This window comes from Ixodes scapularis, unplaced genomic scaffold (assembly GCF_016920785.2).
Source record: "Ixodes scapularis isolate PalLabHiFi unplaced genomic scaffold, ASM1692078v2 PGA_scaffold9__187_contigs__length_104089568, whole genome shotgun sequence".
NCBI classification, from domain to species: Eukaryota; Metazoa; Arthropoda; class Arachnida; order Ixodida; family Ixodidae; genus Ixodes; species Ixodes scapularis.
In genome coordinates this window covers 32844089-32871541 of record NW_024609884.1, presented here as the reverse complement: position 1 = coordinate 32871541, position 27453 = coordinate 32844089, and the positions used below count along the sequence as shown (strand labels likewise).

The 27453-nt window shown below is 42.7% G+C and overlaps 1 protein-coding gene across 1 annotated transcript in view; it reads left to right on the top strand.

Annotated features, from left to right (window-relative positions):
• The window catches only part of LOC8051698, a 66002-nt gene that overhangs the window by 23685 nt on the left and 14864 nt on the right, over window positions 1-27453 (top strand). The window contains exons 4-6 of the mRNA XM_029968631.4: window positions 1886-2004; window positions 19181-19336; window positions 19669-19966. Coding sequence (XP_029824491.2) covers window positions 1886-2004; window positions 19181-19336; window positions 19669-19966 — 573 coding nt within the window. The remainder of the gene's footprint in view (window positions 1-1885; window positions 2005-19180; window positions 19337-19668; window positions 19967-27453) is intronic.

Genomic DNA, 27453 nt, shown 5'->3' with positions numbered 1-27453 from the left:
CTAGGCCCTTTCCTATTTAATATATATGCCAATAATATAGTAAACATAGATAAAAACGCAAAACTAGTTATTTATGCCAACGACACCGGTATTTTTTCTTTTTTTCTTTTTGTTGAGGAGCCAAACTTACTGATAGCACTTGCAAATCAAACCCTATCGAAAGTAGAAACCTGGGCACAGGCAAACTCTTTAAAAATAAACGCAAACAAAACCCAAGCTATTCTCTTTCGTCCAAAAAAGAAAACCGTGATAATTTCAAAGAACCTTGTCTTAAGCATGACACCTATTAAAATTGTTAGCGCCTTCAAGACATTAGGCGTAATTTTTTCTGAAAACATGCGCTGGGATTATCATGTCGAATATGTAATCTCGAAATTGCCCCGCGTCATCAGATTAATAAATCGAAACCGCTCTATTCTTCCAACCTCTGCCAAATTAGTTATTCACACTTTCCTCTTTTTTTCCTACTTAAGTCATTGCCACCTCATCTGGGGTACGCCTACGGCTGGAAACTTGGAAAAGAGATTTCGTCTTCAAAAGAAAATTATAAGAATTATCTGCAACGCTCCATACGACTCCCATACTGCTGGTTTCTTTAATAAATATTCTATTATAAGTATCTATAACTTTAACAATTACAGGTAATTAGCCGCTGGTTTTAAGAAAAAAAAACTAAAACAGGACTTTCAATTTTTGGCAAGTCTTGCCCCCCCGACCAAAAAGGTTATAGCCTATTCCACCCGACATGCCGAATGCTGGAAGACAGTCACTCATAGAACTAATTACGGTCTTCAAATGCTAAAACATACGTTACCGCACTCACCGTCAGTGGCGTAGAAACTTGTTTTTGAGTAGGGGGGCAAACCAGACCCTGCCCCCTCCCCCCCCCCCCCTCCTCCCCCCCCCCCCCCCCCCCCCCCCCCCGGACCGGGGGGGCCGTGCCCTTGGTATCCCGTGGGCGCCGCCGGCCAGTGTTTGCCCTGCCCAGCGGCGGCTGTGCGGCTGTTTCAGGGAGGGGGGGGGGGGGGGGGAATCTCATGCCTTGCCCCCCACTCTGAGAACTGGGGGGGGGGAAAGCGCCCCCCTTGCCCCCCCCCCCCCCCCCTTCCAGTTGGTGTGCCCATGCTCACCGTAACAACTTAAATAGCCGCGACTTGCACTTGGATTCACTCTCCATAAAAGAAATTCGTGATTTTCTTGTGTAAAAACAACTTTGTGTAAACTTTGTGTGCGTTTCGGCAAAGTTTCTCCTGTTTTGTTTGTTAGTTTTGATTTGCTTTCTTCTGCCACTGTAGGGGGCCAGGAACTCGTCAAGTGTTCTGACAGCTTCTTTTTTTTTTCGGTCCCCTTTTTATTAGTTGATGAAAAAATAAAAAGTAATTATAATACACTCACTGACAGCTGAAGGAGAAAAGAGTGTGTCGAGTCCCACGCATCTTGTTATCGCTCCCGCAGCCAATGGGAGTGCAACATCAGCCGATAAGAACACCCCGGAATGAATCACGCATAAAGTCTAGCGTGAACACAATAGGACACGCCCTGATAGTAAGTTCTATCCGACACATTTTCTGCGAGACAAGTGGTTGGTTCCTCAAACAAACGCGCTTCCCAGTTTCGAATTCGGGAAGGAAATATCCGCTCTTCGTTTACACTCTGCTCCAAAGGTAGTAATGGCCAGATGATAGCTCTTGTGAACCTTCAGATATAGCAGCCCATTTAGGTTCTTCCGCAGAGCCACAGAAGGCGATCGCACGAACGCGAAGAAAATCAACCGCAATATAAGGTCGCTGATTACGAGACTGACGCGAAAACTTTCATTTGTTGGCATTACAGCGTGTGTTTCTGTTCTGATAGCTATATATCACGTTGCGCGCACGTGTCTCAGGGGTCAACGACAACGGATCGGGGATTGCTGCGCTGCTCGAAGTGGCGAGAGTCCTCACCCATCACCGCTGTACGCTCGACTACACGGTCATGTTTGTTGCGCTGGACATGGAAGAAATTGTGAGTACGCTAAATTATTATTATCATTACTTTAAAATCATGACTCCACATATAGCGCGAACAAGACATCGGCACGTTTTCATATCTACTTCGAAAGGTTAGAGTTTTAGCATAGCGTTACCGCAGGCTATAACCGCAGACACAGCAACGACGCTGACGCGCGCCACAGCGCGAGCTCCCGGCATAATAGTCCGAAAAATAATCGTATATCTGTTTGTTTTTTTTTTAGATATCTAATGTGGACATTATGTTTACTTGTACTTGCGAAAACTCAATATGAAAATCAACAAAGACGATTATAAGATTGCAGTGATGTGATTGGTCAAAATCATTTTGTAGCATTTTTTTTTTTTTTTGTAGACGAAAGTTAGTTTTAAAGACTCAAAGAGCATGAACATTTAGTCGCGCTTGGCGACGTAAACTTCGCGCTTTCCACTCTTGCCCGCCTCCTCCTTTCCTTTAACCCCTCCACTTTTTACCTTGCCCCAACATGGCTCTCCTTGCAGCTTAGGGAAGGGGAGCGCTAAGAGGACAATCTTTCCTGCAGAAAACCGAGGTTGTACATCAGCCTTTAAAGGGGCCATAAAACAATGTTACTTTGACTAAATACTGCTTTATAATCTACAAAAGGAGCATTCGTTTTTTCTTTCTGCGTACTAGCGGAAGCAGAAAAAAAAAATGGAGAAAACTCAGCAGCGCTTACCTCCTCAACTCACAGCTATACCCGAACAAGCGACCACTGGTCTGGTGCCCGCCAATGTTCATAATAGCCATGTGACGGGGGGGGGGGGGGGGGGGGGGGGGAGCAGGAGGAGGGGGGGGGGGAAGGAGGAGGAGGAGAGGGGAGGGGGTCGGTAGTGCATAGGATTGCGCTGCTGCTGTTCTTGTTAAACTATTCTCGTCACGCAGCGACTAGACACGAAGCCCCACCCCGACTGTCTGCCAACCAAGTGGATTGAGGGTTTGAGGGTTCTGCGGGCGTGTGCTCAATCGGTGCTTCAAAGTGACGGCGATGCAAAGACAAGAGGTTCTTCAGCGGCCCCCAGCGCGCGGGCTTCCTACCCTCGACGACATTTTAGCTTCTCGCGAGCTCCAGGCATGCACGGGCGGCCAAAGCACAAACTTTGGCCGCGCGTGCCTCCAGCACGGTCACGAGCGCGTGCTGAAGGCATCCTGAGACACCCTGGCCTTTTTGTCCTGTCAAACTGTTCACAGTTTTTAAAAGGTTAAAAAGCGCAAAAAACAAGGACAATAAAGACACAAGGACGACAGGACGGGCGCCCATCCTATCGTCCTTCTGTCTTTATTGTCCTTGTTTTGTTTGCGCTTTTTAACCTTTTAAATCATTATGAACCAACTCGCTCAAACACAAGTTGTAATGTTCACAGTAACCGGTCCCAAGGCAAGGGCTCACGCATCGTCACCTCTGGATCAGCAGCATCGTGATCCCCCACGTCAGGAAGCTTTTGTACACGAGAAACTGGAAGAAATAATTCGTTCCTATCAAATATATATGAACAACACCTGGGGATAAAAAGAAGGCACTCGAGAGACATATGTTTACAAAATGTTTGCCCTTAAGGAGATGGTTGTCCAAGGTCGCCAAAAAAAGTGATCTGCAGATACGTTTCGAGCCTGGTAGGCTCTTCGTCAGTCCAAACAAGAACACTTCGTTTTCCTTTTCTTTCAGTCAAAGAAAAAACGGCCGGAAAGAAGAAGAAGTAATTGGAAAAATGCTTAACGTTTAGCGGGTATCTACTCAACTAATTTCTCGCTTAAAAGTTTAATATATCCCGATAAAAAAGCAGCAAATAGTTTTGAAGTAATTAAATATAATATTATTAACGCCATTATTATCACAAAACCAGTTTTTGGGACATGTGGTTGGACATAAGCCAAAAATAGACAGTTTTAGTATAGTTGCTGGATCTTACGTACGCAATACGCGATATAGTATTCGCGACTCCAGCAAAACGGACGCCACCAAGCGGGAAAACCGGGAACCAGCCGGTCCAGGTCGCTCCGCGCCCCTCCGCGTCTCTCCAGTGGTGGCTTTCGCGGAGACTTGTAGTCGGCGCGGTGGCGAGCAATGTAATCTGACGAAGGTCTGATTATTTCTTACGTTTGCCTGAGTGATCATTAGTGTGGTGAAGCCTCAGTAGATTGTTTCCTTTGAAAGCCCGTTTACTCCACAGCACACGGTCGCGTGCTTTCGATTTCTTGGATGGGGAGGAATCGCGGAAAAACGTTTTGATGTCTTGTCTGTCTCGAATCACATTCAAAGTGACGTTTACTTGGTAACTGATAAGTGGTTTCTTTATAAGGATGTAGAACAGTCGACTGAGGACGACAGACGAGGCATTTCACTGGAGGGAACATCAATGTTGCAGTGAAGTGAATGGGAAGGTTCGATAATTGCTTTACTTGAGTTTGGTTGTGTTTGCTTAGCTTCAAGTTTGAGCCACCCACGCCGGTCGGTGCGTTGGCTATTCATCTTGGCTGCTTTTCGCCGAAAAAGCCTCTGGACCACCCTGAAGGAGTTGGGCTGATTTCGCAATCACTTGATTCAGGAAAACCTGCTCGCTGCAAATGATGAATGAGGGAAATTATCTGTTTTCAAAAGGTGGGGGACGAGTCTCGCAACGTTAGATGTTGTCACGGCATTTTGACCTATCGCGCCTCCAATATTTATATTACGAGGACGTCGAAGCCAGCAGCAAAATACGTCTACGTTGCTCAGGTTGACCGGCTACAAAAAATACTCATTGTCTCCATTCAGGATTCGAAGCAAAGTTCAATGCAGAGAGGTTCCGCGTGAATGTCCGATGAAGACTCTCTTCAGTTTGTCTCCGTGCTGCCGGCTATAGAACCATTTGGCTAAGTTTAAGTAATACCTCTCTGTCTGTCAAATATACTTTTATTCAGCAGCTCACCTAATAGCTAGTCAACTAAGCTCATATAGTAACCCGAAGAATATACTAATATCGCTTTAGTGGGACATAGTACGTAATATAATACACAACCCGCTCGTCGAAATGACTTCTCGATTGCTACTAAAACCTGAATTGAAATACGAGTATCAGCTGCTTAGTGGGGCGCCAGCGGGTTAACATGGTCCTTGGCTCAAGAAGCGCTTGCTTAATTTTTGTAATTTTCCTGCAGCCCGTGTTGTTGACCGAGCAGACGACTGGAGCTGTTTCTTAAACGCGGATACGCACAAAAGCTCGATTTCGCGGACAGATAAGTCGCATGGTCGAGGCATGCGAGTTAGCTGAAAAGTTACTCACCGTGGAGCAATTCTGTAGTCATCGCCGCTTTCCTTAGATGATCAAAACTGATTAGAGCCTATTACCGCCTCTCCGCAGCCCCATAGTTTCGGTTTTGGACGAAATCTCCGAAACGAAAGTTTGACATTAAAAGAAGAAAAACCACCGGCAAAACAAAACTATGCTTTGCAAGTTTATCTGCACCGGCTACACTTAACCGTCTCAGTTCAAATACCTATAAAATTGGGCATTAAACAGAAGAAAATCTGTTAAATTGAGCGCGCCACCTGCTCAGGCGGCCCGGCCGAGCCGACGCGACCTGGACTCAGCCGCCATGTTTGTTTTGTGGTGGCGCCCCCTATAGGTCGCTGGAGTCGCGAATAGCGTACGCTAAAAATGACCTGCTGGGACCGAATTTAGTTGTGCGTTACGTTTTCGAGTGAACACCGCGCATGATCTTGGTGAAATTTGCAAGAGCCGTAGAATTCCGCATGCTTATAGCGCAACCATGCTCCTGGAAAGAAATATTGAAAAAGAAAACGTGTCCAATCTTTTTATTTCAGACTACGAGTACGAGTGCGGAGCCAAATTCGATCACGGAGCCTCCGTCAGTCGTCCCGTGGAAACGGCACCTTTTATCAATGCTATCGCGGAATGAAATTCATGACCCTGATGTCCAGTGCATAGCGAGAACTTCGGCGATTTCTTTTAGAGTCGTTCGTCCGTCGGTGATGAATTGTGGGAATAGGCTTAGCGTTGAGCAGATCGCAGCGTCGACGCACACTGCGAGCGGCGAACATTTCCACTGTGCACTCCTTCAGCTGCAGGGCGATCTGATTCGACCGCGGTAGGTCCCAGAGAGAATTGCCGAGCTGAACACCACGCAATATCACGTAACACAGAACTTCGAAAACACCACGTCGCCCTTGCTGCGCCAGTCGAGGCAGTCGCCATCTTGAAACTGGCGCTCTCGTTGGGTCCGAGATCTCTCGAGAGCGTCCCGCAAGCCCCGCTAGCCAGCAACGCAAAATCCCCAGCGTTGCGTGCGTACGCAATACGCTAGCCCTTCTATTGCGTTCTGCGCATGCGCACTCACGACCCGCAATCTCCTTGCGTACGCAAAGCTATAGCGTACGGTCCACTAAAACTGTCTTATACCTGGTGTCATGTGAAGACAATGAGAGGCCCAATGTTAAGCGTTTGCTCGTGTCACATTAAACAATGAAGCGAGAAAGAAAAAAAAAACAGTGCGGCACCGATTATAAGATCTCAATTAAAGGTCAATAAAAAAAGACGGCAATGACCCTTTCGAACTGTTAAGGCTCTAAAGTATTAAATTTATAAATAAATTCAGATTCTTTATTTTTTCGATCTCTGGTGGTTCAAAAGCTCCCCTGGAGTATAATGAAATTAAAATCAGAAAGTCCGTTACGTCGTGCGGAGTTTAAGTGACGAGAAACTGGTCCGGTAACGTGTTTACGTATGTTACTTTTATGTAGATTCATGCGTTTTCTTCTGCTTGTTTTAGTTTCTCCTGTGTATTGAATTAGGCATTTTTTTTACATTCAATCAAATAAATAACATTTTCCGAATTACAGTCAAAGGTATCATTTATTTTCCAGAAGTTTTTTTCTGTGCTACGAATAGAGTTAGCTATAATTATATCAACACATAAACTGCATTGGTTATTATTGCATTTTATGCAATCAAGAGGGACCAGGCTACGTCCGATGGAGTTTCGGGACTGTCTAAAAAAATCCAATAAATTACGTGGTCTCTTAAACGCTATACCAGGTGGTCGAGGGATAACAGCCTTTAAAGCAGTGTCCATGTGTAAAATATTCATGTGTCGTCTAAGAATATTGTTTAATTTTGACTGGTAAGGTATGATTCCTCGTAATTCATGGTTATTTCTTTTCGGTCGCTCTACTAAACACGCGTTTCGAGAGATCGCTCGACTTTTTGATATTGAATCATTTATTAACGGTAAGGGGTATCCACGGTTGATGAAATCCTCTCCTCGTGCTCCAGCTTTTATATCCAAATCCTTACCTTCTGAACATAAGGGTCTTAATCGTAGCATTTGGCTGTATGGTATACCTTTTTCGTTTTGTATTGGATGGCAGCGTTTATAATGTAGAAATTGACCTCTATCTGTAGGTTTTCGATATAAGGTTGTTTTCAAACCATTTTCAGTAAGTCTTATCTTAATATCTAGAAACTCTATTTCTGTATCGGAGTATTCATATGTAAATTTAATATGTGGATTAAAATTGTTTGCAAAATTAATAAATCCAGAGTTTATCTTTCCTATTATTCCAAATTATAAATATCTCGTCAAGGAAACGTTTATAAAGAAGGGGTTTATGCGGAAAGGAGTTAAGTAGCCGCTCCTCTAAAGACATCATATATATATTTGCATAGGAGGGAGAGAAGCGAGATCCCATTGCTGCGTCATGTATTTGTAAATAGTGCTCATTCATAAATGTGAAGTTATTAAACTCCAGAGCTAAGTGCATAAAAAGTATTTAAGACGCTTTTACTAACAGTGAGGTCGTTTTCGTTAACAATATTCAGAACTGCTTGGATACCTTCATCATGCGGTATATTAGTGTAAAGAGACACTACGCCCACTGTAACCAGCAACGTACTATTAGCCCTAAAATCTATTTGGATGTCATGAATCAAATTGAGAAAATTAGAGGAGTCTTTTACGTAAGACGTACTTTTAATTTGTTCGTCAATGAAGTTTGAAATTTTTTCTGTATTTGTACCTATTCCAGAAATAATTGGTCTACATGGGTGATTTTGCTTGTGTACATATAGAACTGTCCTGGCCTCGGATTTTCTTGAATGAGATACCTAGAAATGTTTTTCTCTATTTTATTATTATCTACTAGGTAGTTTAATTGGTTTTTTATTGTCTCTCGAAACTGAAGTGTTGGATCATAATCTAGTTTTTTATAGAACTTAGTGTCGTTCAGTTGTTTAATTGCTTCCGATACATAGTCGGCTGTGTTAACTATACATATACCTCCACCTTTGTCAGCCTAGGCTATTATGATATCTCTGTTATTAGTGAGGTTTTTTAAGCATTGTCTATCTTTATAAGTTAAATTATTTTTAAGTGGTCTCTGTTTTTTATAAGCCGATAAAACATCTTTCTGGATAGCCTCTATGTATTTTATGACATTAACATTTTGTTTATTCAAAGGCGGAATCCAATAGGATTTGTGTTTATATAAAGGCTCTTGATAAGGAGCTCATTTGAAAAAAACCTTACAGTGCAATTGCCGTGCAAATTCATTTAATCCTTAGTGCAAGTCGAAATCATAACTATTGTTGCGAGGAGTCGGGCAAAACCTTAATCCCTTCTTGAGGACTAACTGTTCGTGTTTAGAAATTACATAGGAAGAATAATTGAATATTTCGGACTTGTCTCCACCCATACCTGTAGAATGTTCTGAGTTACATCTGTTAGCCTGCTGTGTTCTATTAATAAGGCGCGAAAAAAAGTTTTTTACATTCTTCTATTAGGGGCGAGAAAAAAATCCAAGAGCACATTATCTCTAAGTGCCTTACGTCGTTTAGTATTAGTTACTTCTCGCTCCTCTTTATGTATGTAATGCTGCAATTCTTTTAATATTATTAAGGGCAAACCAGGGGAAGTTTTTAAAATAATATCGATCTGGGACCCTAAAGCACGAATGTTTTCGATTGACCGCTGCATGGTAATGTCCAGTAAAGACATTCTAAAATTAAAAATGGCGCAATCCCATGTTTGTACATGTACATGGGACAACTGTATGGCTGGAGCTGTATATGTGTTATAAAAACGCTTTGGAACCTTTTTTTGTGTGCGGCAGTTTTGCAAAAATAGTTTATGGGATTCAAATCGAATTAATTTATCAAAACAAACGCGAAGATTAAAAAAGGGTTGGAGAAAAGCCCGTGGGAGTCAATTTGAATCCGATGAAACGTTGACGTTTATTTTGTGGGGCGCGTCGAAAACGACCCGCTAAGGGATTTATTTTTCGTGCGGAGCCATCGCTCCACACTTTGCCGTGAAAGTTGTGGGAATGACTTCGGCAACGATAATAGAACAGAATCTGAAGACGTGCCCACCGAAAGAGGAACACCCCCTGAAACCTACCCAATAGGTACCCTCTCCCTTTGGGCAACATCTTCAAATTCAGGGGACCTAGGTGTAAAGGGACACTTGCAAAGCAAATGGGTAACTAAAAAATCTTTGAAATGGTTGGCCAATTCAGCTATACCCTCCCTTCTTAGGCGTAACCCATCGAAAGACAAAAAACAATGAGGGGTCTCAAAAAAAGAACGGCGATTTAAAAATACTACATCTTCGTAAATAAAAGAAAACTCCCTCAGGAAAAAAAGTTCAATTCAAAGATTTTTTCGTTAATCCGTCGTATGTAGCCTGGTCCACGGGGCCTAAAATTATCCTCCAACCGGGGAGGAACGCTAGAGATAATTATAGTCACGTCCGGTCGTTTTTGCCGAATGTGTAAAATAAGATTATTAAATAAAACGGCGCACTGGAAAGGCGGTAAACGGCAAATATCATTTGACCCGATTTGTAAAAAAATAGAACTGACGTGACGGGGGAGACTGTCTACGATAAAGAAAAAAAAAATCAGAAATTACATCACCAGACTTCGAAACTACCGTCGGGCCAGTACCGTTAAAAATAACAAGAGTGTGCAAATACTTAATAATGGAGGTTCCCACGATGGCGACCGATCTCCAAGCCCAGGAGGGCAGGGGCACGTCCCGAGGCCATGTTATTTATTTGATTCAATGTAAAAAAAATGCCTAATTCAATACATAGGAGAAACTAAAACAAGCATAAGAAAACGCATGGATCTACATAAAAGTAACATACGTAAACACGTCACTTAAACTCCGCACGACATAACGGACTTTCCGATTTTAATTTTATTATATTCCAGGGTGGCTTTCGAAGCACCAGAGATCGAAAAAATAAAGAATCTGTTTATTTATTAATTAAATACTTTAGAACCGAAGGGGCCTTAACAGTTCGAAAGGGTCATTGCCGTCTTTTTTTATGGACATTTAATTGAGATCTTATAATCGGTGTCGCACTGTTGCTCTTTTTTTTTTTCTCGCTTCATCGTTTAATGTGGAGCGAGCAAACGCTTAACATTGGGCCTCTCATTGGCTTCACATGACACCTGGTATAGTTGGTACATGTCCCAAAAACTGGTTTTGTGATAATAATGGCGTTAATAATATTATATTTAATTACTTCAATACTATTTGCTGCTTTTTTATCGGGATATATTAAACTTTTAAGCGAGAATTTAGTAGAGTAGACACCCGCTAAACGGTAAGCATTTTTCGAATTACTTCTTTTCGGCCGTTTTTTCTTTGACTGAAAGAAAAGGAAAACGAAGTGTTCTTGTTTGGACTGACGAAGAGCCTACCAGGCTCTTCGTCAGTCCAAACGCCCAGTGAATACCCCCCATAGGAGGCATTCACTGGACGCCATATTTGAGGGCGCTGTCTCTAAACATCGCCCTCAAATATGACGCCCAGTGAATACCCCCTATAGGAGGTATTCACTGGGCGCCATATTTGAGGGCGCTGTTTAGAGCGCATGCTCAGAATGAGCTCACATTAATAGCCTGCTAAGACCGGCAGTCTTGATGGTGCGCAATGCACGCTGCGAAAGAACTGCGGAAGCTCGCCTTGAGCACGCGCTCAGCAGCCGAGCACATATGGCGACGTGCGCGACCAAAAGCGTCGCTGTGGTCGGCCTTCCACGATTGGCCGAACGCTGACTATGACGTCAGAAAGGGGATTTATCATCGACGGAAATAAGAGGAATGGAAGAACTCTAATTTTGACGTTGTTGGCGGTGTTCCTTTGAGAGCGCAATGATTCCAGGCTTCCACCATGCTATTTACAAACACCATCGAACTTGTTGTTTGCAAGGGAATGACGTCACAAGGGGGAACCATAGGAGGGCACCACCAAAACATCTCGCCGCTTGCAATAATGAAAAAAATACATTAGAGTTTGGCACAAATTGGTTAAATGTAAAAGCATGTAGCAGGGGAAGCGCCTCGGCGCAAATGGCACAGCAATCGCGTCACTGCGCGTGACGTAAAAAGAAGAAAAATGAAAAAAAAAAGAAGAAAGTCGTTTGTTTGGGGTTTTGCAAAGGAACAGCGATGCTGGCGTAAACTAGGCTACTTTAATGTGTAAATCGTTTCAACGCAAAAAAAAAAAAGTAATATAAGCTTTGAATAATATTTGCCGTAAAAATAACATGCTACTTTAATCTGTAGATCGTTTTTATTTTACTTCTAAAATTACTTTATAGGTTAAACACGCGTACTCTTCGTGTGTTTCGAACTAGTCGCGGCAGAGATTAAACTGCGTTTCCCACGGGGATGCCCGCCCATTTCTTTTTTTTTTTTTTTCGGTTCTTTCCCGGGTACCGCTGGGCTTGTGGGAAACACGTACCGCAACCGGCAAGCCGGCTCCATGATATGTTGACCTGGACGTGACTCGTTCCTTGACTAGGTGCCACGTACAACAAACACCGGCATTGGTTCGTTCGATGGACCGGTTTTCCGCTCCCGTTTATTTACAAAATTCTAACACAAAGAGAAAAACAAAAAGCCGCACATAAACTAACCACAAACACCATATTACACCGAGGCTACACGCACATGAATACTAAACACAAGACCACATGACCGTTCATCAGCCTGCGTCGGACTCCACAGTCCTCTCACCGTTCGTCCGTTCTTTGCACCGATAGACGAGGAGTTTCGTCCTCGCTCCGCCAGGGGTGCCAAAGCGCCACCTCCTGGCCACGAGAGCAAAGTTCTCTCCCGATGCGCTCCCCGTGGCGACACGAGCATTCGATCGCGTCTACTGTGCCTAGATCTGAGAGGGCTTCCAACTGCTCGATCGCCGGCCAGGTGCAACACGTAATTGCAATACAAGGTGCGAAGCTTTAAGCTTTACACAGCCTCTCCGCCCGCCGTCCTCCTTGCCGCGCGGCAACGCGCGCATGCGCATGAGCAATCGATCTGCGCGGGAGGTATCCGCCATTGAATTACAAACGCTCTCCGTGGTTTGAGTTACATCACGATGCCAGGAAGGGCCCTCGTGAAATCGCGGGGCGTGGTAGGCCCCACTGTTGGTTCTTTGCTCTTTTTAGTGCTTTTGTGAACGACATTCGGGAGACAATTCGCAACCCCAACGATGTGCACTTAACTCCCCTCTCCTGTTCTGTCCTTCGCGTCTTTTCCTCGATGGGTGACGTCGCCTCCTTTGGAGTTGCAAATACAGGATCTATACTTTAATTGTCTCGGTTTGCTCATGGTATGAAATTATACCGAAAGGTGTGATAGAAGCAATACGTCCCTGATTGCGCCTTAGTTACAGACTGATATCGCTTCTATTTATCCCTGGTGCGCAGACAACCAACTCGACTTAAATCTTAAAAAAAAAAAAAAAAAATCTTTCACTTTCGTAGTTGTGTTTGTACTGTTTTATTAAAAATTTTCGAAATATTGAGCATTGTCACTTTTCGATGTTCGTGGTTTCGCGATCCTTTTTATTCGACTTGTGCAGAATATCCTTATTTTACCCCGATTTGATTTCGCATTTGTGTGGTCTAACCTCCGGGTCACTGCGGCGGTAACTATACTCCGTTCACCCGTAATTACGCTGAGAGTAGGGTGGGAGTTACGTGCCCGCCGGACCAATCAGCCGCATCCCTCTTATCACCTGACCCGGCTCTCCGCGCGTGGGTGATGGTGGGTATGACTGAGAGCGTGATGACGTGTTGAAAGAGAGGCGTATAACTGGCCCAACGAGGACGTAGCCTCCACTGGAGTCTCAGCTCAGGGGGCGCCTGTAAGATATGTGCACCAACTTTTCGCACGAGCAAAAAAGCATGGCAAAGCAACCCTAGTTTTATTAAATGTGCTGAATCACTTGGTATGATTGGGTGAAAAACGCGGTGGGTATGCCTCAATTTTTTGTTCAAATACTTTCATGGGTATTTGACTGCGTTACTGTTACTGCTCGCGTCGAATTGGATGTTCCCGCTAGGCCCAATGCGCTATAGGGTGATTTCAGATAAGATCGACCAAAGGATGGCTAGTCGACATTTTCAAATCAACTGATGTTTTTATATGTTATTGTCTAGTGTCTGGTATGAACGAATCCAAACTTAGTTTTGACTAGAAAAAATACTTGGGGACAGGAAAAATCGTAAGGCATGAGGTGGTGGACAGTTGCATTAACGCGCACTGATGGAGGGGGCCCGTTTGAGAGTGAATAACTAAAGCGATAACATTAGGAGAACTCTAATACGTTTTAGGCGCAAACTATGGGTATAGCTTGCTTGTAATATAAAGTAATCATATTTATTTAAAATTTATTTATTTTTCTAAAAATTGACAAACATGCCTGCTCGAACGACAAATCGCAAACTTTGGAGGTCTGTATCTCATGAAATAATTTAATCATTTGATATAATTTGCAGATATTATTCTAATAATATATAGCTAATATTTAAAAAATAACTAAGGTATCTGTGTGATACAATAGTTAGGATATATTTAGTCAAACATGAAAAAAAATCAAACAAAGAAAAATTCCGATGCGAATAAAAAAAAAACACCACCCTCGATTTTTTTTAAATTTAGGTAACCTGTTATACTCTATTTCGGCATTCATTTCCATTAAAAACATGTTGCATCATTTTATTGAGAAAGAAGATACAACTCCCAAAAGTAGGGTCCTTTTTCAAAGCCTACACTTAGCAGTGTTTTGTACAAGAACTGACTCTGAGTTCCAGTTTCATGAAACGAACACACATTTTTTATATATTTTTATTCAGATGAGGCCAATGATAACTAAAGAAATCGTTCACACACTTAAATTAAGGAGAAACTACTGTGTACAAAGAGGTACCATATTACGGACTAGTGATCCGAGAAAAGATCATGCAGCCATCGGCCACTAGGAACTTTGTTTACTTTATTCTCCTGCGACACTATATGCTATTCCCTCTTCCGCTCTACCTTCATCTCTCTCTCTCTCTCTCTCTCTCTCATATATATCCCTGATATATATCCAGAACAAAAACATGTTCAAGCATTCCCTTTCTGCGTGGTAGTGTTCTGTGGCTAGCAAAAATCATTTCGTCGCTAAGCTCACGATTATGGCAAAATAGTTGCCGGAAACCGCAGACGACACTCGTCGCTAGTTCTGGCAAAACGGCCGATACAATCTTTTTTTCGCATTTCCCCGCTCGCTGTCAAGGACAAGGGGGTTCGCTTCAACCAGCAAAACATGGCCGCCGACGCCTGTTTACTGAGCAGTCATGCCTGTCGCCATCTCACTCGCTGGCGTCACGGGCGATAATATCAGGCACAAAGGGGCACACCAACCGGCAGCATTATCCCCAAATACTCGAGCCTCGCGTAAATACATAGAGTGTAAACGCTGTCGCCATGTTATCGTAGTAAGACCGCCCCCCCCCCCCTCCCCCAACGGGGGACTGCAGTACGCGACGGCGTACTAACACAACGGCGACGATATCGACATCGCGGGCTCCGAATTTTCCCATAGTTCTACTCCACGGGCATTTCTCGAAACGCTTGATATTGTGTACGCCCGCCTGGAAGGATTTCAGGCGCGTAGTTAAGATAAGGCGGTTCTCCGCGGCAAAAGAAAGCAATTTCACAAAAGCTTAAAAGCGGCGGCGACGCGTGTGCGGTGAACGCTTGTAGTTTTGGTGTAGACAGGGTGTGTGTGTTCTCGTTGTTGACACCAGCCGGCGATAAGGCACTGCAGGCGGTAGCTCAGTACAGCAAGGGCTAATCCGAGTGACCATCAACGTAACCCCACCGCCAACCCCTCGCGAACCGGTCGCCGACATGGCTCAGGCTGTGTCATGAACCACGTGGTAGAAGCTCGGGTGCTTTCATATCAGCGCGTGGAGGGACGACAGTGCGATTCCAAGAAGTCTTTTTCGAAGGCCGCTGACCACAATCTTTTGTCTGGGGACTTTCCCTCTTTCTTCCTTTGACGTGGATCAAGCTTTGCCGACAGCCTCAGTTGTGACCTCTCTTTTCAAATGTACGTTTGCAGTGAGTGAGCTCCTCAGCCTCGGACTTGTCACTTGTGCACCCAGTAGTTCTTTCACTTGGCAATTATATGCCATCAGTTGGGGTTTAATTTCTATTATTTATGTATACATTATGAAGACGTCCTGGAGCTCCGAACGAGTGTTTTGTGCAGATTACTTTTGCAAACACAAAAAGAGTATACCAAAGCAGCGGAATTTTCGAAGTGTTGGCGAGTTGGACCTAAACTCGTTGAAGCAAATTCTTCCGCCTGACTGTTCCACCAAAGTGAGTGCGACGGACTACCTGTGCTACCATTGCTTCGTGCACATCACTAAGGAGATCTCGACGCGAAGCTCAGAGCAGTGCCCTGAGATATTTGTGCCAGCTGAAGAAGCAATTGAAGATCTAAATCGCAGCATACTACCTACAGATGTGTCGCCGCTGAGACAACCAAGCGTCGTAAGAAGTCGGGACAGGCCTGCCTATGTCAAGAGAAAGCAGACAGAACTGGAGCAGGTTGCTGTCAAGAATATACGCTCAAGGCTACGTATTGCGTACGACAGGGACGCACCATCGGGGTCGTCCGAACCAACATGCTCCACATGCACTGAGTGGGTGGACAACTTTCGGCAGGCCTTTGAAAGCGCCACCTCTCTCCGGGAACGTTGTCAACTGCTTACACTCCTGCCGTCAACACTGACGAAGAATGAGGTTCAAAAGATGATTCCACAGGCCTCAATGTACCTCATCAGTAAATCCCGAAAACTCAAGGAAAAGCATGGCGTGTGGTATGAGCCGGATCCTTACACGAGGTGCAAGGTGAGCCCTGAGAACCTGTCTGCTGCCCTAGAGTACTTCACGAAAGACGAGCTACAATGTTCGCGCCAAAGTCCCAACCAGAAGGACGTCATCTCTGTCATGCTCAACGGAGAGAAAACGTTCGTGCCAAAGCGCTTCATGACACGCTCAATACGAGAGGCCTTCCGTATATACAAAGACAAGCATCCCGATTCCGGCGTTGGGCTAACGAAATTTTATTCGTTGCGCCCTAGATGGGTCCAATGTATTCCACACCAGGAAGTGTGCGTTTGTGTGCGCTGCGCCAATTATTATCTTTGTATTGCCGCTCTAGAGAACGTTACAGGCTCAACATTCAACACTGGTGAAATGAACTCGGCATTTCTGTGCGACCCAGCAACAGAACTGTGCCTTCAAGGAGACTGTGATCACTGCCCAAAAGGCCAGTTTCTTACACTCCAGGAACTTGATATCCCGGAGGATGAAGAGATTGTGCTTGCAACATGGGAGTCCGGCGACCTTGTGAAAAAAACTTTGGAACCTGAGACTTTCCTAAAAGTCATCCAAGTGACGGTTGGAAGTTGGGTACTTCACAACCATATCCGGCAAACGCAAGGTAAAGCGATCTACAATGAAAAACAGTGCATGCAACGCGGGAGCATTGTCTTTCATTTTGACTTTGCTGAAAACTGGACCATCGTGCTTCCTGACGAAGTGCAAGCATATCACTGGAAAAAAAAAAAACAAGTTTCGATATTTACATGTGTAGTGACGACAAGAAAATCTACAAACAGCTTTGCCATCATCAGTGAGGACCTGTGTCACGACGCCGCTCACGCTTGCTTGGCTCTAGAAAAAGTGAAGGAGTGGGTTGAAGACAACGTTGCGGTATACTCGTACGTGACGTACGTAAGTGACGGCGCCGCCAGTCATTTCAAGAATCGCTACCAGCTTCACCAATTTGCAAAGGACGATTGCCCACAAGCCCAGTGGTTATTTTCTGCATCTGGACATGGGAAAAATGCATGTGACGGAGTTGGCGGACTCGTGAAGCACCAGGCCACGCTGAACAACCTGAGAGAACGTTCAGTAAGCGCAATTCAGACGGCCAGGACAATGGTGAGCGTTCTATCAAAGAAACTGAAAGGCGTGCATCTTGTATATCTGGACGAAAATGAGGTTGTTCGGTATCGTGAACAAAAAAAAGAAGAGTGGCTGACGGTGCGCGCCTTCCCTGGCATTCAGTCTTAATTGGCACGCGTGGCGGCTCAGCAAGTCATCAACAGAAGGGACCTGTGACGTATATGTAGCACGGACAGTCGGATCTGCTTGGAAGCAACTTTATTAAATGGGTACAGCGAGGAAAACCTTAGCGTAAAGTGCCGAATTTGATTTCCCAAGGACTGCTCACTTTGAATGCAGGGACATCTTATTTATCACATTTTTCTTCACGGGGTATTTAACCTACTGTTTTTGTTGGTGGTTACTAATAATTTTTATCTGATCACTATAAAAAAAAATCCCAAAAGGTTATCCTCGAGCAGGATAAAATATATCGGCTTGCCACGATTCATTCATACACCGAGAGCATCGAAGCTGCTCCAGTTAGGCACTATGGCATCCGTCACCTGAAATTGTTTGTAATCGTAAATACACAGCCAACCTAAATATCTTACTATTATATCTTTGTTTTTGTGTGTGGAAGTAAAGTTATTTATTTTACTCTAGATGTAAAATATACCGGAAGGTACAACTTCACACTGCATCATCTTTTCTCAAATCATTAGTCTCTAATATGATACCACTTTGTACGCTTATGTAAAATGCTGTATATAGTTTCTCCTCCCTTTTACTGTGTGACCGATCGCTCTTTTTATCAATGACCTCATCTGAATAAATGTATATAAAAGATTTGTGCAAGTTTCATGAAACTGGAACTCAGAGTCACTTCTTGTATAGGACACTGCTAAGTGTAGGCTTTGAAAAAGGACCCTACTTTGGGGAGTTGTTTCTTCTTTCACAGTGCAATGATGCAACATGTTTTTAATAGAAATGAATGCCGAAATAGAGTATAACAGAATACCCAAATTTTAAAAAAATCGAAGGTGGTGTTTTTTTTTTATTCGCATTGGAATTTTTCTTTGTTTGATTTTTTTCCCATGTTTGCCTAAATATATTGTAACTATTGTGTCACTCAGATACCTTATTTATTTTTTCAATAATAGCCATATATTAGTAAAATAATGTCTGCAAGTTATGTAATAATGATTAAATTATTTCATGAGATAAAGATTTCCAAAGTTTGCCATTTGTCGTTCGAGCAGGCATGTTTGGCAATTTTTAGAAAACTAAATAAATTTTTAATAAATATTATTACTTTATATTACAAGCAAGTTGTACCCATAGTTTGTTTGTAAAAAGTTTTAAAATTCTCCTAATTTTCTTGTTTTAATTATTCACTTTCAAACTTGCCCCCTCCATCAGTGCGCGTTATTGCAACTGCCCACCTCTCCCTGCCTTACGATTTTTCTTGTCTCCAAATTTTTTTTCTGGTCAAAACTAAGTGTGGATTCGTTTATACCAGACACTAGACAATGTCATATAAAAACATCAGTTGATTTAAAAATATCGACCAGCCACCCTTTGGTCGATCTTATCTGAAATCACCCTATAACTGTTTGTCAACGCTTCAGCACTTTTAATCAACACATACCGGGTTGATGTTTTCATGGGGATCTCATGTCGTTTAAAAATAAGTTCTACCATACTGTATTCTGACAGTTATATATTTTCTCGTTATTTTTATTTGGGTATTTTATTAACTTTGCGCACTACCATTATAGGCTACAACATGATATTATAGATATCGTCGAATACGTACCTTTCAGGTTCCTACATTTTAAGGCGGCGCATGCAACCTACTGTCGCGGGGCCCATTGATTGCGTTCTAAATGTGCGATGTATTTCCAGGGTTGCGTCGGAAGCTATTATTTCGTGCACGACTTCCTCATACCGAGCGAACTGCTCCGAGACTCGTCCAAGTTTCAAGGGGCCATTATTCTAGACACCATATTACACTACAACAATTCAAGGCACTCCCAGGACATACCCAAGGACTTTCAGAGCGTGAGTACACGAATCGCACGGTGCTCAAAGCACGCAATCCAAAGGAAGTAACTCTGCGACGTTTACACTCGGCGCTCGTTTGCATTTGGGTGTTTTTACTATATTACTACGCAATTAGAAATTTGAGTCGTCCAATTTTAAGCACTGCTTAGAAATATGAATCCAGTCTAAATTATTAAGCCCGGTCGGGCTGGGCCTCGAACCCTGGCCAACGCGCAGGGTTAGACGTCACCTCCTGCACCGACCTGACGCAATTTCCAGAACAGTTATTTCTTAAGACAAATAATGGCTAGCTGAGTTCGCCAATTCTAAAACGTGGCACACGTTTCCAGGCCAGCCCAGATGTTGCCTATGCGATAGCGGCGGACGGCTACCGTGGCAATTTCCTGGCCAGCATGTCACGGTGGCAGCTGGACAGCCGGCTCACCCTGGCGTTTGCCCGGGCCTGGGACCAGCAGGAGCGACCGCGCTACCGGTTGCACAGCTTGTCCATCCCCTTGGGGGCCCAGCCACTCACCGTCAGCCTCGCCACACACCTCAACTTCCTCAGGAGTGACCACGTAATGTTCTGGTACCACAGCCACCCTTCCTACAAGAACAGCCTTAGTGCTATCCTCCTCACGGACACTGGTAAGGGACGAAGCCTTTCGAGATATTCTCACAAAATGTTTGACACCTTACGCTGGACAAGGTTACGCTGCGAAAAGTGGCATCGGCGCCATTTTGGGTGCCATGTGCGGCAGGGTGCTTTTTGATCCCAATAGATAAGACTGATTCACATGGTTCGATTCTACGTGCGATTTCGCAATTGCGACGTGGCTCGTGCGGCAAAAAAAAAAAAAAAAAGCGTGGTGGAAGGCCCGGCATCGCGGATGTGAAACCGCAAGCAAAATTTGCACAATGTGTTTGCCGCAAGATTGGCTCAACATATCAATACACACGTCTGTAACTCAAATTATAAGTTTATATATATATATATATAAATAAATAAATAAATAAATATATATATATATATATATATATATATATATATATATATATATATATATGAAGTTGATTCGGATCAGATTGCCAACGACGACGAGGAGTGAGAGAAAACAGGATAACTTTCAGGGCGCCGAAAATACACAAGGACAAGATACAAGAAAGGAGACGTGAACAAGGCGCACTCGCAACTAGCGTTTATGAAAAAAAAGAACGGGCATATACAGTTCTTGGACCTTAGGCTAAGTCTTGAAGAAAATCACATATGCTGGACATATGAGCCACGCTCTAAGAAGGGTATCCTTCCGTTCAGCTCGGCCCATTCGAAAGTTGTAAAAAGAGGAATTGCATCTAGTTGTCTCGAGGCGTCACTAAGAAGATCGTGTGCACACACCGCTCAAGCGAGCTTCACGAGACAGGCAGCGAGGTTGCAAAAAGCGGGCTACCCGCAGAGAGTTCTGGTGGATGTAGCGGACACCCTAATAAAAAAGTTCAAAGGCACACGGAGGCAGCCCCGTGAAAGAGCAGCAGTGAGGCCGGTGGTAATCCCCTATGTACACTCACTAACCCACAATCTTAAAAAGGTTGCTGATAGGTACGATGTGCCTATTGTGTTCTCCGCACCAAACAAACTATCGAGACTGTGTCGCAGAATCAACAATCCCCGTGTGTCAGCAGATCCTTGCAATACGAAGCACCGCAACAGGTACACGGAATGTGCTACGGGCGTCATATACGAAATCCCCATGTCATGCGGAGCATCGTACATTGGCCAAACGGGCAGATGCTTTAATGATCGCGCCCGCGAACATGCTGCGGCTACACGGGCTACCCCGTCGGGACACCTCGCCACGCACTGCAGCCGTTGCTCCTGCACACCGTCATTTAGTGACACGAGGTTTTTGGCCAGATACGCCGATCGGATATCGAGGGAGCTGCACGAGGCCTTCGAAATAAAAGAAAAGGGCAAGGACTGCATTAGTGACACGTCTGTGTCACTATCGGCAAAAGAGCACACTTTTCTACGAAGGGGGCTACACCGGACGTAGTATGACTGTGTAGTATGACTGTGTAGTATGACTCTGTAGTATGACTGTGTAGTATGACTGTGTAGTATGACTGTGTAGTATGACTGTGTAGTATGACTGGGTAGTATGACTGGGTAGTATGACTGTGTAGTATGACTGTGTAGTATGACTGTGTTGTTTTCCATGAGTATATAAGAGAGTGGTTTTTTCATAAACGCTAGTTGCGAGTGCGCCTTGTTCACGTCTCCTTTCTTGTATCTTGTCCTTGTGTATTTTCGGCGCCCTGAAAGTTATCATGAACCAACTAGCCCAGATTGCCATTCTAATGGAGAAAACAGGACAACGAAAAAGAGAAGAAGAAAACGAGGAACGGAATAAGGCAGAATAAATGAACGTTTGAGATCATCCACTGAGTTCGGAAGACTAATCTAGGGATCATTACAATATATATATATATATATATATATATATATATATATATATATATATATATCAGGGTGTCGAACCGGAACCGAACCGAACCGAAAACAGAACCGAACCGGTATTTTTTCCGGAACTGAACCCGAACCCGAACCGTTATATTGTTATCGCGATGAACCCGAACCGCAACTGAACCGGAAAAAAAATAACGGTTACCGGCTCATGTCAAAACGGTTCGGCCACGCGCTGTTGACAATGAATGTGCTATCAATGCCATTTGTTTTTTTAAGTGCCGTCAACTGACACACACCTCGCTTACATATTTTTCTTCTCCACTCAGTCTTAGGAATATAAACGCTGCATCCATGAATCTTGACATAGGAACCAGTATTGCGCTGGTCGCGGCTTGCACGAAAAAAAAAAAAAAAAATTGAAAAGCTGTGCAAAAAAAAAAAAAAAAATCGCGTCACGGGATTTTATTTTCCTACAATCTCGTAAATCCTAAATGCTGCTGTGTGCTCATTTCATAACACGTTTCTAGAACGCGCGAGTTCTTGAAGCTTGCTTCCATCGGAATGAGAAAAGAAAAGGCTGTGGAGTTTGATAATAATGCATCCGGTTTCGTATAGGCACTTAGAAGCTAACATATTTGTGAGACAGCGAACTCTTCCATTTTAATATTTATCCTATTAAGTCCTTCTGGCGTTGCGTTCGGTGAAGTGTTTTTCATATTCCGTATCTTGTTTAATGAAAACTTCTTTAAAGGTGCGATGCACTAATATTTGTATTTTGCGCAAATACCGCTTAGAACGAATCCCTGACGTTAAGGATCTGTGAAATACCCGTTCGTTTTCACCACACGCAATCGAAGTCGCAGAAAAAAATAAAGAAAAACGAGCAGAATTCACCCCCTCAACTCGCAGCCAGAACAAGCGGCCCCGTGATCTGGAGCCGATTATATGCCGCCAATGTTGATCATAGCCATGCGCTGGGGTTGGCAAGGCACAGGACACGCGCTGAGTTCCAGACATTGTTATGGTTCGGCTGTTGTCGTCATTGCAGCGATTGGACACAGGACACTACCCGAATGCTTCTCGAGCTATCGATTATCACGAGCCCAAATCGAGTGTCCACGCCATGCTCGGGTCCAATCTATGAACAGCATTCAAATATCGTCACTGGGCGGTACTGCTACCGCCCAGCTACGTCATAAGGTTTTGCGAAGGAGAGATTGAATGAAAACACTCGGTTTTGTCCTCGAAATTACAGCGCAACAAAGGAGTTTCTTGGTCAGTGGCGTTGCGTGCGAGTATCCTTGAGTCCCACTAGTGCCAGTAAGCTCGTGTAAAGTGAAAAACATTCCAATTGAATATCGTTGCACCGCCTCTTTAAGGGTCTAATTTGAGTTACCGAAGGCTAGTTCAAATAAAGAAAGCTGTATTTTCTTCCCACTGTTCCTTCAATTGCTTACACGCCGAGGTGGCGGGATAGTTAGCGAGTTCTACTTGTAAGTGGGTTTGTAAGGAGGTCGCGGATTTTACAGCTACTGCGTCGGACCCAATTAGATGAAGTCCGAATGCGTAAACGTCGGTGAGGTAACCTTTGAGTGTACATAAAGAAACCATTCCTGGTAGAAATCCCTGAGCCTTACACTACGATGTATCCCGTTTCGTATGTGCTGATTTCAGATGTTTTATTTGTAATTTATTTTGATGTTGCAATTTGTCATTTATAATTTCCGAACCGGTTCGAGAACCGGTTCAGCGCCCCGAACCGGTTCGCGAACCGGTACGCAGATCGAATTAATCGAACCGGAACTGAACCGGAACAAAATAAATTTACCTGAACCTGAACCGTAACCGAACCCGTATTTTTTTCGGTTCGACACACTGATATCTATATATATATATATATATATATATGGGTGATTTCATCTCAAATCGGGCAGGCTAAAAGGGTCTAATTTTTAATTTTCACGAAAACAAGATATGTTTTTGGGGTATTTCTCAAATGAAGGAGGGCGCAAACCGCATGTTCTCCCGATTTTTCGTTCTCGAGTTACGAGCCGTAGAAGCCGCAGTGGCAGCAACTAGTGTTTTTGCCTGCCGTCGCAGGTCGCGTGTTTGACACCCTCTGCTGACGTTATTGTATTCTCTACACCCTTCTAACTTTTCCCCATCATTTAATAGGTATTATAAAAATACCTTGATGTATTCAAATATTTTTAGGAATTTGACTGTTTTCTAAAACACAAGTCAAACTCGTCACTCCGGTTGCTTTTCGGCTAAATTTAACAGGTCATTACTTTGTCTGTACTTAAGGTAAACTTTCTTTGACTCTACAGAAAGCCCAAAGCAAGCCCATTATAGATATATTAATATCATTATGATCTGTCAACTAGCCGCTCCGCTACCTTCACGTAAACGTTGTAAGAAATAACAAATGTTGAAAGTTTGAGGTCGATTTTCTCAAAAACCCCATTTTTGTAAATTTTTATTTTTTAATTTCTTTTAGACATATTAGTCGACTACAAGATAAAAACAGTCTAGAAATGTAATATATTGGTTGTATGTCCTCTGTTTGAGCCGCAATCGCGTGAATTGAGTGAACATTTGTTATTTTTCACAACGTTTACGTGAAAGTAGCGGAGCGGCTACTTGGCAAATAATAATGATATTATTATATCTATAATGGGCTTGCTTTGTGCTTTCTGTAGAGCCAAATAAAGAAAATTTACCTTAAGTACAGACAAAGTAATGACCTGTCAAATTTGACCGAAAAGCGACCGGAGTGACGAGTTTGACATGTTTTTTAGAAAACAATCAAATTCCTAAAACTATTTGAATACATCAAGGTATCTTTATAATACCTATTAAATGAGGGGGGAAAGTTAAAAAGGTGTAGAGAAAACAATGGCGCCAGCAGAGGGTGTCAAACACGCGACCTGCGACGGCAGGCAAAAACTCTAGTTTCTGCCACTGCGGCTTCTACGCTTCGTAACTGAAGAACAAGAAATCTGGAGAACATGCGGTTTGCGCCCTCTTTTATTTTATAAATGCCCCCAAAACATATATTTTTTTCGTGAAAATTAAAATTCATACTTTTTTATTCTGCCCGATTTGAGATGAAATTTCCCATATCAGGCAGGCTGAAAGGGTCCAGCTTTTAATTTTCACGAAAAAAATATATGTTTTAGGGGCATTTCTCAAATGAATGAGAGCGCAAACCGCAAGTTCCCCAAATGTTTTGTTCCCGAGTTACGAAGCGTAGAAGCCGCAGTGGCAGAAACTAGTGTTTTTGCCTGCCGTCGCAGGTCGCGTGTTTGACACCCTCTGCTGGCGCTATTATTTTCTCTACACCATTTTAACTTTTCCCCCTCATTTAATAGGTATTATAAAGATACCTTGATGTATTCAAATAGTTTTAGAAATTTGATTGTTTTCTAAAAAAACATGTCAAACTCGTCACTCCGGTCGCTTTTCGGTCAAATTTGACAGGTCATTACTTTGTCTGTACTTAAGGTAAATTTTCTCTATTTGGCTCTACAGAAAGCCCGAAGCAAGCCCATTATAGATATAATAATATCATTATTATCTGCCGAGTAGCCGCTCCGCTACCTTCACGTAAACGTTGTAAAAAATAACAAATGTTCACGCATTTCACGCGATTGCGGCTCAAACGGAGGAGATACAACCAAGATATTACATTTCTAGACTGTTTTTTCTTGTAGTCGACTAGTATGTCTAAAAGAATTTAAAAAAATAAAAATTTACAAAAATGGGGTTTTTGAGAAAATCGATTTCAAACTTTCAACATATGTTATTTCTTACAACGTTTACGTGAAGGTAGCGGAGCGGCTAGTCGACAGATCATAATGATATTATTATATATATAATGGGCTTGCTTTGGGCTTTCTGTAGAGCCAAAGAAAAAAAATTTACCTTAAGTAAAGACAAAGTAATGACCTGTCAAATTTGACCGAAAAGCGACCGGAGCGACGAGTTTGACATGTGTTTTAGAAAACAATAAAATTTCTAAAAATATTTGAATACATCAAGGTATCTTTATAATACCTATTAAATTAGGGGGAAAATTTAAAAGGGTGTAGAGAAAACAATAGCGTCAGCAGAGGGTGTCAAACACGCAACCTGTGACGGCAGGCAAAAACACTAGTTTCTGCCACTGCGGCTTCTACGGCTCGTAACTCGAGAACAAAAAATCGGGAGAACATGCGGTTTGCGCCCTCCTTCATTTGAGAAATACCCCCAAAACATATATTTCTTTCGTGAAAATTAAAAATTAGACACTTTTAGCCTGCCCGATTTGAGATGAAATCACCCATATATATATATATATATATATATATATATATATATATATATATATATATATATATATATATATATATATATATATATATATATGGTGTTTTTTTTAAAGCTTAACAGGTTTGTTTAAAAAAAGCCGTGAAAGTTACGCTTATGCCGCTTTCGGAGGTGAGTTATGCGGCCAGGGGGACATATTATAGGGGGCTAATCGTAACGATCAGTAGACTAATTAATTCATATTTGTTAACTTTTTAATTAATGAAAATAGACATATGGTTCCAATTAGAAACTTGTTCAGCGTCATCGAAAACCACTAAATCAGTCATTTTCAGAAAGACTGAGCGCGTGAGAAGAGTAGTAGTGCACTAAAGTTACCACTCGTGGAGCAGGTACAAAGCTAGCGGTTGCGATAAGGCCCCACCGCGCGATTTTTCCACCTCTTATCTTGCCCCAGCCTATATATATATATATATGGGCGGTTTCATTTGAATTCAGGCAACGAGGTGCAGTCATTTTTTTTTTTTTTGCCTCAAATTTTTATATTTTGTGGCGCACATTTCAAGATGAACAATGCTTTTTATTTTAACCTCCTGCATGCTAAGTTTCTGAGAAAAAAAAATCTCAAAGAAGCGGGAAAGAACGACGAGGTTTTCACTTTTTGTTCAGTTTCAACAGCTGTATAAAAAAAAAAGTTTTAATATTTTTAAAGCTTAAAAGTAAAATAAAAACGAAAAAAAATAAGGAGTGGCAAAAATAATTATTCTGTTGTGTCATCAACATGAATTTAGCATTAAAAATATAAAATTTCGCATTTAAAAATCTAGGCTTCCAGTAGGAAGTGTATTTTACTTTAATATTTTAAAATATTATACTTTGACATTTCTAGCGTAGTATAGATTGTGTAGCGCATGCGGTGCCATGATTGGAGAGGCTTGAGGCCTCTTCAGTCATGGCACCGGCGGAAATTGTCTGAAAACCCACTTTCGGCAGTTGCGATTTTGTAGTGTTCAGACGTTTGGAATTGCAAACTTGTTATTATAGGCCTAACGACATCAATGTCTTTTATATGATTATTTATTAAACGTCCCTTAGATTTTTATAATAAAGAATAAGATATACAGCTATAACCCATAAACCCACCACCGGCGTTTGCTCTTTTTTAGAATATTTACAAGCTTAAAACTCAAAACCAGTGCATATACCTCTAACGGAATGTATTCTGGCTAAGAAAAACTAAAAAGACCGTGACGCAAAAAAAAAAAAAAAATTATGCAGCGTGCTAAAATTGAACAAAAAGTGAAAACCTTTTCTGTTTCATAATTTATTTCTCAGTACTCGTACATGATAAAAACACAAA